This window comes from Anthonomus grandis, chromosome 8 (assembly GCF_022605725.1).
Source record: "Anthonomus grandis grandis chromosome 8, icAntGran1.3, whole genome shotgun sequence".
Lineage (NCBI taxonomy): Eukaryota > Metazoa > Arthropoda > Insecta > Coleoptera > Curculionidae > Anthonomus > Anthonomus grandis.
In genome coordinates, this window is record NC_065553.1 from 32,580,875 (window position 1) to 32,595,778 (window position 14,904).

The 14,904-nt window shown below is 35.9% G+C and overlaps 1 protein-coding gene across 2 annotated transcripts in view; it reads left to right on the forward strand.

Moving 5' to 3' along the window:
• LOC126739962 (ubiquitin-conjugating enzyme E2-22 kDa) overlaps positions 1 to 14,904 on the forward strand; it is a 33,966-nt gene that overhangs the window by 13,264 nt on the left and 5,798 nt on the right. For both annotated transcript variants that reach the window (XM_050445801.1, XM_050445802.1), the window contains exons 2-4: positions 1,068 to 1,220; positions 1,277 to 1,359; positions 1,418 to 1,581. In XM_050445801.1, the coding sequence (XP_050301758.1) occupies positions 1,068 to 1,220; positions 1,277 to 1,359; positions 1,418 to 1,581 (400 nt within the window). The remainder of the gene's footprint in view (positions 1 to 1,067; positions 1,221 to 1,276; positions 1,360 to 1,417; positions 1,582 to 14,904) is intronic.

The following is a 14,904-nucleotide window of genomic DNA, read 5'->3' on the forward strand; positions in this document are numbered from 1 at the left end:
GCAGCCGTTCATGAACTGGGGAGAGATGTTGCTCGTGATGTGTACTTTGCTTTGTTCGAGTCGCATTTAAGGTATGCTCTTCCATTTTGGGGTGCATGTTCAAATTATCTGTTTCAGTCTGTTTTTGTGCTGCAAAAGAGGGCTGTCAGAAGTTTATTTAAGGCCCATTCTAAAATGCATTGTGGTAATCTTTTCAAAGAGAGCCGTATTTTGACCCTACCATCATTATTTATTTTGGAAACTGCATGTTTAATATTCAAAAATAAGAACAGTTTTCCAATCCGACATCACAGTTATCCTACCAGACAGATTAATAATATTCCCCTTCCTATTCCTCATTTTACATCTATCAAAGATTCATTTATATATCGCGGTTTAATGATTTATAATCACATTAGCGTGGAATTAAGAAGTGTTCAGTCTTTGCGCCAGTTTCGTTGTAAACTGAAGTCATATTTGCTTCTAAAAGCCTTTTATTCGATTGAAGACTTTTTTAAGGCTGAGGATGTTGTGTAGTAAATGCTAAGCTTTTAATCTGTTAATTTTAATTTTGAACATACCTTTATGTGTCCCTTTATCTCTGCTACCTTTGTCTACATGCATATATTTTGTTTTATAAGGATTTTGTTTGTAACATTTTTCTCTTGCATTTTTTTTTTTTTAGGCATTTTATATGTTATATAAATTTTTTATATTTGTTTTGTAAAGTCTGATTTGATTGTATTTATTTTCTGAAGCTTTGTCAATAAAATTCGTGTACATGTACCAAATTTTCGACAATAAGGTACTTGGAAAAAAAAAAAAAAGGTATAAATTTTTGTAAATTCATATTCTCATGTATCCTTAATATGCCATTTTTATAAATTTGTAGTCGTTTTAACCTTGTCTGAGGCACTTGATCTGTAGGATGTATTGACGGAACCCATTAATTTGTTATCCCAGATGATGGACATGTTATATGTCCGAAACATGTCAGATTAATATTTTTTTAAATAAATTTAGTGGAGGATGACCGAAGTACCTTTAGTTACTCATTGAAATAATTTGGTGTCTGATATTCTTTGTAGGTAGCAAAATGTGCAATCAAACTAGAACTTGTAGACAGCAACTACACAGAATTAAGAGGTGAAATTGCTGGGCCTCCAGATACACCGTATGAGGGTGGAAACTTTGTTTTAGAAATTAAAGTTCCAGAGACGTACCCATTTAATCCTCCCAAGGTACCAAACACCATTTGCATACTTTTAAATTAATAAAGCGTATTTAATAAATTTAGGTGCGTTTCATTACAAGAATTTGGCACCCAAATATCTCTTCAGTAACGGGAGCAATCTGCCTTGACATATTGAAGGATCAATGGTAAGTATAATAATTAATTAAGTAGCTCTTACGTACTTAAAGGGTTTTGATTTGTTAGGGCTGCAGCAATGACCCTTAGGACAGTGCTATTGTCTTTACAAGCCCTTTTATCCGCCGCAGAGCCAGATGATCCTCAAGATGCTGTGGTTGCTAGGCAATATAAAGAAAATATAGAAATGTTTAAATTAACTGCTAGGCATTGGACTAATGCTTATGCTGGGGGTAAGAAACAAACTTAAAAAAAAAGAGTTTTTAGGATGTAAAAGTTATATAGGTAGCAACATTTCGCATTTGAAGATTGAATTTTATCTATTCAACAATCTCTTTGCAATATTTTCCCACAATAAAATTCAATTAATTTTTCCACTATTTTGTTATGACAAAAATAATAGTCCGGCAAGGCTAACCGGTTTACAGGGACTAGGGAGTTGAGTTTGTTCGACAGTGTTGATTTTTTAAGTTTTTAGTTTTCTTCAAGTTTGAAACAACAAGAACAACTCCCTAGATCTGATAGGTTCCAGAAACCCTGTTAAATTTAAGTGGTAAAAAAAAGACCCATCAGGTTCCCATCGGCAGCCACTTCGTGGGTTCTCTGTATGATCAGTTGTCTCAGTCACACTCACTCACTCAGTAGTAAAACACCTTACTTAATAGGGTGTTTATTAAAGTTATAAGGCAAACAAAATCTACATGGAAAGTAAATATACATGATGGTATTAAAAATGTAAACAAAAATAAATAAAAGATATACAGGGTGTTTCCTAACTACGGTACGAAACTATACAGGGTGAATCTTTAGGTCTTTTTATGAAAAAAAGTTCCTATGAACGTATGTCGGGAGTTGCTTTGTTTCTGAGATACAGGGCGATGAAGGTTCAAAAAAATAACGGTATTTTAAAAATACTATAACTATCCTTAATCGATTTGGTGCAGTTATTTGAAGTTATAAGACGCTTATTTAGCTGTAACTAGATTGAAATTATTAGGTCCAGTGGCGTGTCAGTGGGCACCACATGCTCATTGTTGAGAAAAAAACAAGGCCAATAATTAATTGTTTTGCAGCTTTTTATTTATTTTTGTATTTAAGCAACTAAAAATACAACTTTTTCGTATCTTATATTATTATCTTCATATCTGGCTTTGTTTTCGAGAAAAAAAATTTAAAGTATCTTTAACTCATTCTAAAAATTATCCATGGACGACAACATGAAAAAAAAAACAAATAAATTCGATAAACAATTTCGACCTTAAAGTACATGAGCAAAATGTCCACCCTCCAATGCACGACTTTTTGGTCTTTTGTGTCTTGTCTACTATGATAATAAACATTCAACTTCTACGATTTTTATTATCAGATTTTTGAAATACAACCAAATAACAAATACATTGGTTCTTATGACAAATAATTGGCAAGTCGATTCAAGTACCTCCTTTGGAGACCAGCTGACAGTGATAGAATTGCTATAAGTGAAATTCAGCTGTCAATAAGCAGTGATTCATTACTCCATCATGAATAATTTTACTAATCATGAAATTACCAACATGCACTTTATTTATGGATTAGCAAATGGAAATGCGGAAGAAGCACGAAGAATTTACCAGGATAGATATCCTAACACAGTAATTCCATGTGCAAAACATTTAGAAAACTACATGCAAGATTATGTGAAACTGGGGGTTTTAATAAAAATATGGGTGGTGGAAGACCAGAAACTATAACAACGCCTGAACTGGAAGAAGCTATACTTGATGCGATAGAAGAAGATCCTTCCAATAGTATCAGGAAGATTGCACTGCAGCTTGAAGTCAGTTCAAAAACTGTTTGGAATGTTCTAAAAAGAAACCTCCTGCATCCATAGTGTGTACAAGCTCTACTGCCTCGGGATTTTTATCCAAGATTAATGTTTTGCAGGTGGTTGATTCATACGATGGCACACAATAATAATTTCCTACCAAATATTTTATTTACGGACGAGGCAAATTTTTCAAGAGATGCTATTATGAACTTCCACAATGATCATTTTTGGGCCGACGAAAATCCCCACGTTATTAGAGAAACTCTATTTCAGCAACAATTTTCGCTGAACGTTTGGATAGGAATTATTGGTGACTACCTAATTGGCCCACGTTTTTTACCGGCAAGATTAACAGGTGAATCCTACACGGATTTCTTGCAACACCATTTACCCACTTTATTAGAAGAAGTACCCCTACAAGTAAGAGTCAACATGTGGTTTATGCACGACGGGGCTCCAGCTCATTTCAGTGTTCTTGCTTGTCAGCATCTCGACGTCATCTACCCTAATTGCTGGATTGGACGTGCAGGACCTCAAAATTGGCCGGCTCGCAGTCCTGATATGAATTATGTGGCCATCTGAAGGCTCTTGTTTATAAAACTCCTGTTCTAGATGTGAATGGCTTGAGGAATCGGATAATTGTCAATTGCAATATCATAAGGGATACTCCAGGTATTTTTGAGCGTGTCAGACACTCAATGACAAATTGTTTGCAGTCGTGTATTTTATCAGAAGGTGGGCATTTTGCTCATTTACTTTAAGGTCGAAATTGTTTATCGAATTAATTGGTTTTTATTTCATGTTGTCGTCCATGGATAATTTTTAGAATGAGTTAAAGATAATTAAAATTTTTTTTTTTCGAAAACAAAGCCAGATATGAAGATAATATAAGATACGAAAAAGTTGTATTTTTAGTTGCTTAAATACAAAAATTAATAAAAAGCTGCAAAACAATTACTGGCCTTGTTTTTTTCTCAATAAGCATGTTGTGCCCACTGACACGCCACTGGACCTAATAATTTCAATCTAGTTACAGCTTAATAAGCGTCTTATAACTTCAAATAACTGCACCAAATCGGTTTAAGGATAGTTATAGTATTTTTAAAATACCGTTATTTTTTTGAACCTTCATCGCCCTGTATCTCAGAAATAAAGCAACTCCCGACATACGTTCATAGGAACTTTTTTTCATAAAACGACCTAACGATTCACCCTGTATAGTTTCGTACCGTAGTTAGGAAACACCCTGTATATCATAAGTTTATAACCTAAAGGTACCTGAATTCGTCAGTGATCACTTCGGAAGCATTACATAATAAAGCGTAACATTGAATTGTTTTAATTTACATAATTATAAAATAAATATAATTTAAGTTTTAAAGATTAAAATGAGAAGGTGATAAAATAATAAATTCATGTTAAATCATAGGACAAAGAAATCAAAAGAATATGGTCAAGATCAATTAAAGAGGAAAAGAAAAAGACTAGTAAGCTTACGGGTCAAGTTCCATGGTGTTCTTCTTTCGGGGGCGAGAGCCCGCGATAGGTTATTTCAATCCTATGTTTAACACATAGGGCTTAAGACATGATGTGGGTTGACGGGGCTAAGGGGCGGCGAAAATATCTGCTTTTTTGGCTTCAGGGCGAAATCCTCATCACTGCTGGGTCGTGGCTAGCGGTTTACAATTTCATATTCAAGGAGCCGAAGTTTCAAGAGGCATCGAACCACTAAGAACCATCCTGCTTCAAAAAATATTTGATTGAAAATGAAGAAACACTTGACAGACGCAGGAGCTGGAAAGACCCCCATGATGTTTTACACTGTACTTCCGGACTAGCTGGTACTGCTCTTGCCGGTCTTTTGAATAGATCCTTTGCCGAGATTAGGCGCCTTCTTTTTATAATTCTGGGTCGCATCTAGGTGCTTGGACTCTGAGAATAGGAACCGACTGGTCGGGTTAAGGTTTGGTTGCTTGTATTTATGAGGTCTGGATGTTATTGGACGCGAACCTGCGGAGCAGACCACGCCCCCTCAGCCCGCGGTGAGAAAAGGTCGGGCGGAGGTGTGAACATAACCGGTCCTTTACGGTGCTTTTTTGGTAATATTTTAGGTTTTTGGCGGTTGGATTGTGTTTTGTATGAGGTTTATTTTTATGTGGTTTGTAAGGATGGGAATTGGGATTTGAACACTTTGAGTTAGGAAGGAAACGAACGGACACTGCGAGAACCCAGGCCTCGACTCCCAGCAATAGCTTGATCGCCGGGTTGGTGTTTAATTTCTTAAGTTTTGCCATTAGATTGTCGATTTTCTTTTCTAGGATCCCGTCAGGCACAAACTTAAGAGGTTTAGGAGATTTGTGTTTTTGGTTGATAGCTCGGGGCGATTCATGTGTGATGATGTATTGCCATCCTTTGGCTCCGCCCTCCTGGTATTAGAGTCCGCGTTGGTCGTTCTCAAGGTCTCAGCGATGCTTTTTTTTTGGTTGTTTATGTTTTTTATATTAGGATTTTTTGGGCAACGCCAGTAGCTCGACGGGTGGTCACCGCCGCAATTGCAACATTCTGCTCTGTTCTTTATACATTCTGAGTAGAAATGTTCGCCCTTGCATTTGTGGCAACGTGGCTTTGCGTTGCAATTGCCCAGGACGTGACCATATTCCTCGCAGCGATGACACTGCCCAATTTGCTTCCTGTTTGCAATAGTTTGTTTGTTTGATGTTTAAAATGTTATCAATCTCAAACGCATTCTCTTGCTCTTTGGGTACGAGGAATCTGATGAGGTCTGTGGGTCTTCGTCGGCCTGGGCCGGTTTTAAAGCAACCCAGTTCCTCCGGCTCAAACCCCATCGCTCTCAGCTCCTCCCCGACCTCTTCTAACTTGAAGTTTTGGTCAAGTCCTCTCAGTATCACGTTCAGATTCCTGTCCTCTTCAAGGATGAAAGAATGGAATTCCATTCCCTCCTCCTTGAGAAGTCCTGTTAGTTCGCGGTGGTCGTTAGGAGTTTTGGGAAAGAGCGCTAATCCCAATCTATCTTTCTGCACTTTTACTTTTATGTTGATTTTTCTTTCACAAAATGTTTTGTATTTTGTGGCCCAGTTTTTGGTGTCCCTTAGCACTACTTTTGGGACTTTGTTAATATTTGGAATGGGATCAGTGCTCCTCCCCTTTCCCGCTAAAGAAAGGTTGTTTCAGGGCATGTAAAGTGGATTTTTTTTTAATTTTGGAGTGGGATTTTTGGTGGAGTTTTGGATAGGCTCTGAGGCTGACGATGTTGAGGAGACTGGCTCCCTCTTTGTTGTTATTTTAGGGTAAACCGGTTCCGAGGCCAGCTCGTTTTCGTCTTGAGAAGGCGGAGACAGGCCCGCCTCTTCCCTGGTTCTTTTATTATTTTTTGTTCCTTTTGATTTCCAACATTAGCCAGACCCCCCTGTGCCGTCAGTTGCTCTTTGAGTTTGGAGTTTTGAATAGTAAGGGTTTCGTTTTTATTCAACACCACCTCGAGTTTACGATTCAAGTCCAAGATCTGCTTATTGAAAGTATGGTTTTCTGAGATCAGCTTTTTTATTTTATAGTCATATAGTTCTGTTCTCTCGGTGATCTGAGAGTTTTTGAGTTTAATCTCTTGTATCTCGTTTGCATAACTCTCAATTTGCAACTCCCTTTCCCGAATTTTCTCCTCGAGTTTACGTACTCTTTCCTCACTTTGCCCAACTTCCGCGCTCTGGGGTGGTGCTTTGCCAGCTCCCAGGTCGGGGATTGGAGTGGTTTTGGATGTTTTGGATAGTCTGGGATCAATATGGAATTTAGTTTGGGGTTTTAGGCACTTAGAGGAGTCGTCCGAAGTCTTACCCCGCTCTCTCTCTTGTCTGCTTGTTGTTCTCTTATGGTCTTCACTTTTGGTTGATCTATCCGTTGAGTACCCATCAGATATGTCCATTTTTGTTTGTCCTCTGTTTTTTTCCGGCGGTGGTTGTGCCCCCACTGACGATGGGGGGCGAGTCGACGTTTTTCTCCGCCGTTTTTGCTTTGGAGTCTTCTCTGCTTGATGAGTGAATTGGGTGTATCGTCGTAAGTAACTCGGAACTTCGGAATCGAAAAAGACAACTGCCTCGAAAAAGACAACTGCCCAACTGCCCGCTACAGCAGAAAGACTCCCAGATGCGTCGCGGAACTGCTTAAGTAGCAGTCCAAAAGACGTCTGGGCGCAAGACCGAAGATTGAGGAACTTCGCTCGTTACTTTATGGGTTTAGCCGCTATGGGCCCAACCAAAACCTATACATAGATCACTAATAAGAAAACCATAAAGTGCCTAGTAGAAAGTACAAATACGGGACAAATCGTAATAATTCGAAACGCGGCGCCACGGCGTCCGCTTGAGTAAACCGGTTGACCAATTCAATTGCCGTGAAATATTTTCCATGTATAGCATATTGTAAACAATAACAAATAATTAAAGTGGAGATAACGTTGATAGTGGTTCAATGAAAAACATTGGCGAATTCCATTAAAAATCGAAGGCAATTGTAATTATGGTGAGTGTCTCAGTCAGCAGTCTTGTACTTATAAAGTTTTGAAAGAAAGATTTATAACAAGGTCATTTTTAAAAATTTTAACCATATGAATAAAAGTTAGGATTCTCCAGATCCCGTCTAAAGCGTAATTAATCTTGTAACAATTCTACCTTTAAATAGTTACAATAAAATTTTACTTGTAAGACCTTGACTAGGAATTTTTTTTTGTAAGTTAGATATCATAGAGGAAAGTAATAGAATGACATTTGTACAATATACCAAGAAAATGTCCAGAAGATCCAAACAGTCCTTGTATAATAAAATCATACAGAAAAAATGGAAACATTCAATTTTAATATTTTTATACTCTTGTATGCTTCACAAGATATTCTTTATCGACTTAGTATTTTCTCTTTAAGGCTTGAATTGTGATGAAAGCATGAGCTATTAATGGTTTCTCCAATATGGTTTTTGTATTTTGAATTAACAGGTTATAATACTAATTAACAGATCAAACGAACTTACCTAAGTGAAGTTCGATCTGGATTATATGAAGCCTTGTCGAAGTAAATAAGTAGAACAGGTAGCTATTTAAAGCAAGTTGCAATAATTTTCATTGGAAACATGTCATATTAATAATAATTAAACAACATAACGAACAGAATAACGAGAAAAAATAATATTAGGCACACACTTAGAATTGGTATGTACATAAAACATTAATTCTAAGGATGGCAACAACATAATATGGTTATACATTTATTTTTCAAGATAACTGATATCTTAATAAAAATATACCCACTTAATATGACAAATAACAAATCTGGAAAATATTTTCCTATACTAACATTAGAAACAAGAAACTTATTTATTTATTTCAATATACGGCAGAGCCAGTTTACAAAAACAAAATAGATAATACAAAATACTAGACAATATAGCAATATAAATACAATACTAGAATTACAAAAAAAATATATATATACCAAGATAAAACCTTTGAAAAAACAGTCATCAACAGGGCTAAAAACTTAGCACTATCCAAGGAACGTAGGTTAAAGTGTAAGATTATTTATTTAAGCCGCCGGAAAATGGATCCAAACTATTTTCTTTAAAGAAACGCAAAGTCCTAGTCAGTGGAGAAAAAAACCCATAGTTGGCCGAATGAAAGGGTAAACGAAACATAGAAGAGTTGATCCTTCTTTGACAGGTGTTAAAAGGAATTGCTTCCAAGATGGTAGGACAATGATATAAACCATTTAAGATCTTATAAAACGTTAAAGCATCAGAATAATGTCGTCTGACTTCAAGATTAGGGATATTAAATTGGACACTGATAGCATTATAGTCGATGTAATAATTACGAAAAATATTAACTTCAGCTCTATAAGCAAGGGATCTTAAGAATCTTCTTTGTACAGCCTCAAGGTGTTCAATATGAGAATCATAATAAGGGGACCAAATTACAGACTCATACTCAAGCAAGGAACGTACCAAAGAGTAATAAAGTAATTTGAAACAATAAGGTGAAAGATGTACACTATTTCTAGTGATAAAACCAAGACTACGCATACTCCTGTTAATAATATCCAAAATGTGCGGCAAAAAAGTTAGCTTGGTATCAAAAAGAACACCTAAATCTTTAACTGTATCAACTGACTTGAGTTCGTTATTGTTGATTGTGTATTGATAATTAATAATTTTATTAGAACGACCAAACGAAATACATACACACTTCTTTACATTCGGTTCCAGACTATTGCTATTACACCACTCAGCAACACTATTTAAATCCAATTGAAGTAGCTCAGCATCAAGATATGACTCAATGGCTTTATACAGTTTAAAATCATCAGCAAAAGGAAGATGTTTTGAATGAACAATTACATCACTCAAATCTCTTATGAACAAGTTAAAAAAAACCGGTCCAATATGCGAACCTTGAGGCACGCCTGAAGATACTTCAATACCATTAGAAATATAATTACTTATCCTAAACAACTGTGTGCGACCAGTCAAAAAACTGTGACAAAACTCGACCAAAGTCCTACCAAGGCCCATAGCCCCAAACTTCTGAACCAGATGTTCATGACCAACCCTATCAAAGGCCTTCGAGAAGTCTGTGTACACACTATCGACCTGTACAGACCTCTCAAAAGCACCAATCAAATCATACTGGTAAGTCAACAGGCTAGTCACCGTAGATCTACCCTGACAAGAACCATGCTGATGATCACTAAGCAATCGCCTACAGTGCCACGAAAATCGCACAGAAAACAACCTGTCAAACAGTTTAGGAACTACAGACTGAATACACACACCTCTATAGTTACAAATATCAGTTCTATCCCCATTTTTATGAATTGGCGTTAAAAAGCTTACCTTCCAATAATCAGGAAATTTGCCTGATGTCAAGCAAAGATTGAAAAGGTGATGCAGAGGCTTACTTAGAGTGCACACACAGTTTTTAAGAAAAACAGATGGGATACCATCAGGGCCAAAAGAATGTTTGTTCGGAAGGCATAAGATTTCATCAAATATGTCCAATAAAGAAAAAGAGATGCGATTTAAATCCAGACTGTAATCAAATTTATAGTCAGGAGCCTTGCGGACAGGTTGCCTGTATGTAGTTTCAAAATACCTAGCAAATAAGTTTACAATATCTTGACCATTACCAGCAACCTCGGCTTCCATATGCATGCTATTGGGGTATGAATCAGACCTACGTAATCTATTGATGTGTTTCCAAAATGAAGAAGGATCATGAGAAATTTCAGTATTTAATCTTTCAATATATGACCTAAAACATTCATCACGAAGAGTTTTACATTTATTCCTCAAATTTGAAAAATTAACATAATCCATGGGATTCTTACTATTTTTGAATTTTGTGTGAGCAATCTTTTTTTGAATAACAAGATTCTGTAATTTTCTACTAAACCAAGTGGGAAAATTAGATGATTTAAAATGTTTAATTGGAACAAACATCTCAATAGCAAAATAGAGAGCATTGTAAAAAATATCAATGCATTTATTAATATCCTTCTGATTAAAAGCAGTATCCCAATTCATGCAAGCAAGGTAATTATTAATGGCAACAAAATCACAGTTTACAAAATCATAATAATAAACATCATACTTAAGACTAAAATAACAATTAATAGGAATACTTATTTCATAAGCAGGATGGTGGTTTGATGCCGATGATAAATTTTCAGTAGCATATGACTTTAACATTTGACAAACTTGAGAAAAACAGATCAAGAAATGTACCAAACAAATTTGGCAAGCCATTCACCTGCTTAAGATTAAGATAGTTACAACAACTACATAGCACATTTGCAGATGTTATAGACTCAGCCGTCTCAACATGCAGTCCGTTCACAGTGTTCCTCCATACCGCATGTGGCAGATTAAAATCACCACAAAATAGAATATCACAACTAGTATGAATACTCACAAGATCCATGGATGTAGAGGCAAATTCCTCATAAATTGATAAAGGAGAAGCAGGAGGGATGTAGACAGCACCAAAAATGATATTCTTGTCACTGCATGATACAAGCACAAAGATGTGTTCCAGGGTTGAATCACTGGTCTGTAATAACCTGGCTTTAAAACATTTACGAACAGCAATCAAAGTGCCACCACCCCTTTGCCTCCCTGTATTTGTGTAACTTCGATCCTGACGGAAAATATTGAAGTCAGTGAACCCTAACTCCGAGTCTAGAAAATCTTCATTAAGCCAAGACTCCACCAAAATCACAACATCATTTATGCAACTGTTGACAGCATTCCGCAGATCAGCTATTTTAGTTCGCAAACCACCTGCATTATGAAAGTATACATTTAGTTTTTTGGAGTCTGCTTAATAACATTATTCCTCTTTTGTTGGACCACTTTAGGAATGCCATTAAAATATTGTATGCATAAGTTCTGTTCTGTACGTGAGCGCAAAGTAAGTTCTTCATAAGCATTTTTTACTTGCTTACGTTGAATAGGTGTTAGGTCAGCTTTTATTTTTATTTTAATTTGAAAATTATCAAGTGATTTACGATTTTTTAAAACAGAGGATGCCAGCTCACTATTAGGGAAAACCACTCTTAAAGGTCTCAATTTGTCTTTGTTCAATTTGCCTAGACGATAGGCTTTAAAACTTGGACAGGTAATATTTAGTCTTAGAAAGCACTCAGTTACATACTTCTTGTCGTGATCTAAACGAACTTTAGATTCTTCGGCATTACTCTCAGGGACATCATAAAAAATAACATTCTTGGATCTGGAAGCTCTTTCGTGCATTTCCTCGTAAATCTCTGCAGGGGTCTGCTCAGCAGCCATGTTAGTCTTACTTACCCCTTGAGATTTTAATTGATCCAACTCATACTTAAGGTCTTGGACCTCAGATTTAAGCTCAGATACCACTGAGCCAAGGTCGCCTGTCTGAATAGCCTTAATTTCATCCAACAGACATGTCAGCTTAGTGTTCTGATCGTTTATAGCTTTAAAAATATTTAATATGATCAAAACAACATCCGACATCTCAATATTCTGTTTGTTTACTAGACGATCTTGAATTTTCTCTCCTAACCTCGAAAAGTCGTCAGCTGTTTCAGCGAATTGATCCTGTGTACTGTTCGAAGCATACGGCTGCGAAACACGTTTACGGGCTGTAACGAAATCGCTGTTGGCGATCGCAGGCGACGGTAACAAGTCGGACTGATGACCAGACATTACTCGACCCGACAAAGATGCCTGCTGATCTTGAACCTGATCCGGGTCACTCAACAGATTGGATGGCGCCAACGATGCACGGCACCTAACCTTAACGGCGGCACATTTTTCACAACACCAATTGTGTGAACCAGTCTTCCTAGCTTGTGCGACAACTTTATTAAAACTGGAAACCGAAAGGCCCGTGCAGCCCCTATGGAACCAAGAATTACACAAACTACACTCAACTGAACTAGAGTTTGATGAAAACCCACGACGACATTTACAACAACTACTCACGTCGGCCATCTTGGTGACTTAAAGATAAAAACTCATCATAATACTAACAACTAAGAACAGTCGTTACAAAATTGTCTTTTTAAAGCAAAGGTCTGTTATAATGATTGGCAAAAACAGAGGATTTCTCCGACCAGCCAGCTGCAAGCCGAATAGAGTCATAAGATACTTCCTTTCGCGCAGCTGCAGACGTCGCACAGTGTGGCCGATTGATAATCTAGGGGAACTTAATTAAAACAGTTTAAAATTTTTTTTTAACTATTAAATTCATTGGTTTGAACTGCTAAGTAATGTTTAAAGTGATTTTATAGCAATAATTGTCTATAGAGTGGGTGTTTCTGATGAAATAGTTTATTTTAACACAATAATACCAAGGTGTTAATTCTGAAAGAAAAAAAAAGATATTTTTGTATTATATTTGTGTGTAAATATTTCTCAAATTTGATTTGTAATAAAACTAAGATAAATTAAAGATAATTTTTTAATTAAATTAACCTCAAAATTATGTTTAACACATAAATGCAATTTTATCAATATTATGTACCGGGTGTTTCAAATTCGAGCCACATCATTGGGATTTCGGAAACGGTAAGAGATACAGGGTCGGTTAAATTGGGGCAAAGTTGCGTATTCTTATGCTTAACAAAATGCCGTTTTAAAATTTAAAAAATTCCGACTACGTACGAAGTTATTCGGAAAATACCGAAATTTTGGAAAATCGTTTATTATTTTTTTGTGAGGTTATTTGAAAACATATTTTAAAATAATTGACACTTTATTGTTGTCACTTTTTCTCCTCTACCAGATGGCGTCGTCAAATTTAAAATCCGACGTTTCGTCTTTTGGCAACCATCATCAACTTTATTTTTTTAAATACGGCCCTGGAATTTTTTTTACTCAATTTAATTCCCCTTTTTATTCTTAGAGAAATGACACATCACATAGTTTAATTTTCCAATATTTTGATGTCAAAAATTTACTTTTATTTAAAAAAAGTTAATACTGTCCTGTTGTTTGAAATAAAAATTGTCTTGAATAACATGGTAAAAATATTGCTAATATGTTATATTATATTATATTTTCACAAATTTTTCTGCAGGCCTGATGTCTAAGTCTCCGGCTGAATAACTTGAAAATTCTTATTAGCAAAGATGGCTTTGAATTAGAAAAAAATGGACGACCATCTGTCATTAATTGTTTATATCTGTTTGACATTTGGCTTTTTCGATATTTTGTGAAATCAAAAATGGTATTCTCCAGTAGCGAACAACGTGATATGGTCCAAATTTACTATTCTTTGAATAGAAATTCGCAACGCTCCTGCCAACAATATCTGGAGCAATATCCAGAGCGCCCCCAACCTAATTATACGTATTTCGGAGCTTTGGACAGGAACCTTAGCCTCTATGGAAGTTTCACTAAACCTCGAAATATGTATGGGACTCGAGTGCATCCTGAAACCGAGCAGGCGATTATTAATGCTGTAAGTTTTTCAACGATATACTTTCACAATAACTTTTTATCAGATAGCTTTTTATAATAATTTATCATTTATTGAATAAATCAATGTTTTTGACGAAATTTTTTAATTATTAACATGGTAAAAATAGTATAAATTTGATATATTATATTAAATTTTAACAATAACAATAGTAACAACTATAATTTATTACTAATTTGTATGTTGAACAACACAAACTAAAAATAATAGAACTTAATGCGAAAAAATGCAATATTTTAAGTTTAAAGTAAATATTCAAATAGTTGACCCTGCACCTCAATGCATTTCTGTATCCTTCTACGTAAATTTCCAGACACTGCCCGCTGGATAGTCCTGGCTCGTATACCCCTTAATTCTGTCAATAAATTTGCACGTAAAATGTTTATATCATTTGGGGTGTTCTTAAATAGTCTGTTCTTTAAATAGCCCCAAAGAAAATAATCCAACGGGGAAAGATCGGGACTTCTAGCTGGCCAGCGCACCACCCCTTGATTTCCAATCTACTGATTAGGAAAATTATGCTTTAAAAATCGTGTGACATTCCTTCCATTATGGGGTGGTGCACCATCCTGCTGCCACCACAAATCGCGGATAATATCAAGAGGTTCATTTTCAAGAACATCGAATATATTTGGTAGAATTAAATCTAAATAGCGCTCAGCAGTTAAATTACCGTCGTATATAATAGGTCCCAAAATTCGATTCCTGTAAAGACCCACCCAAACGTTG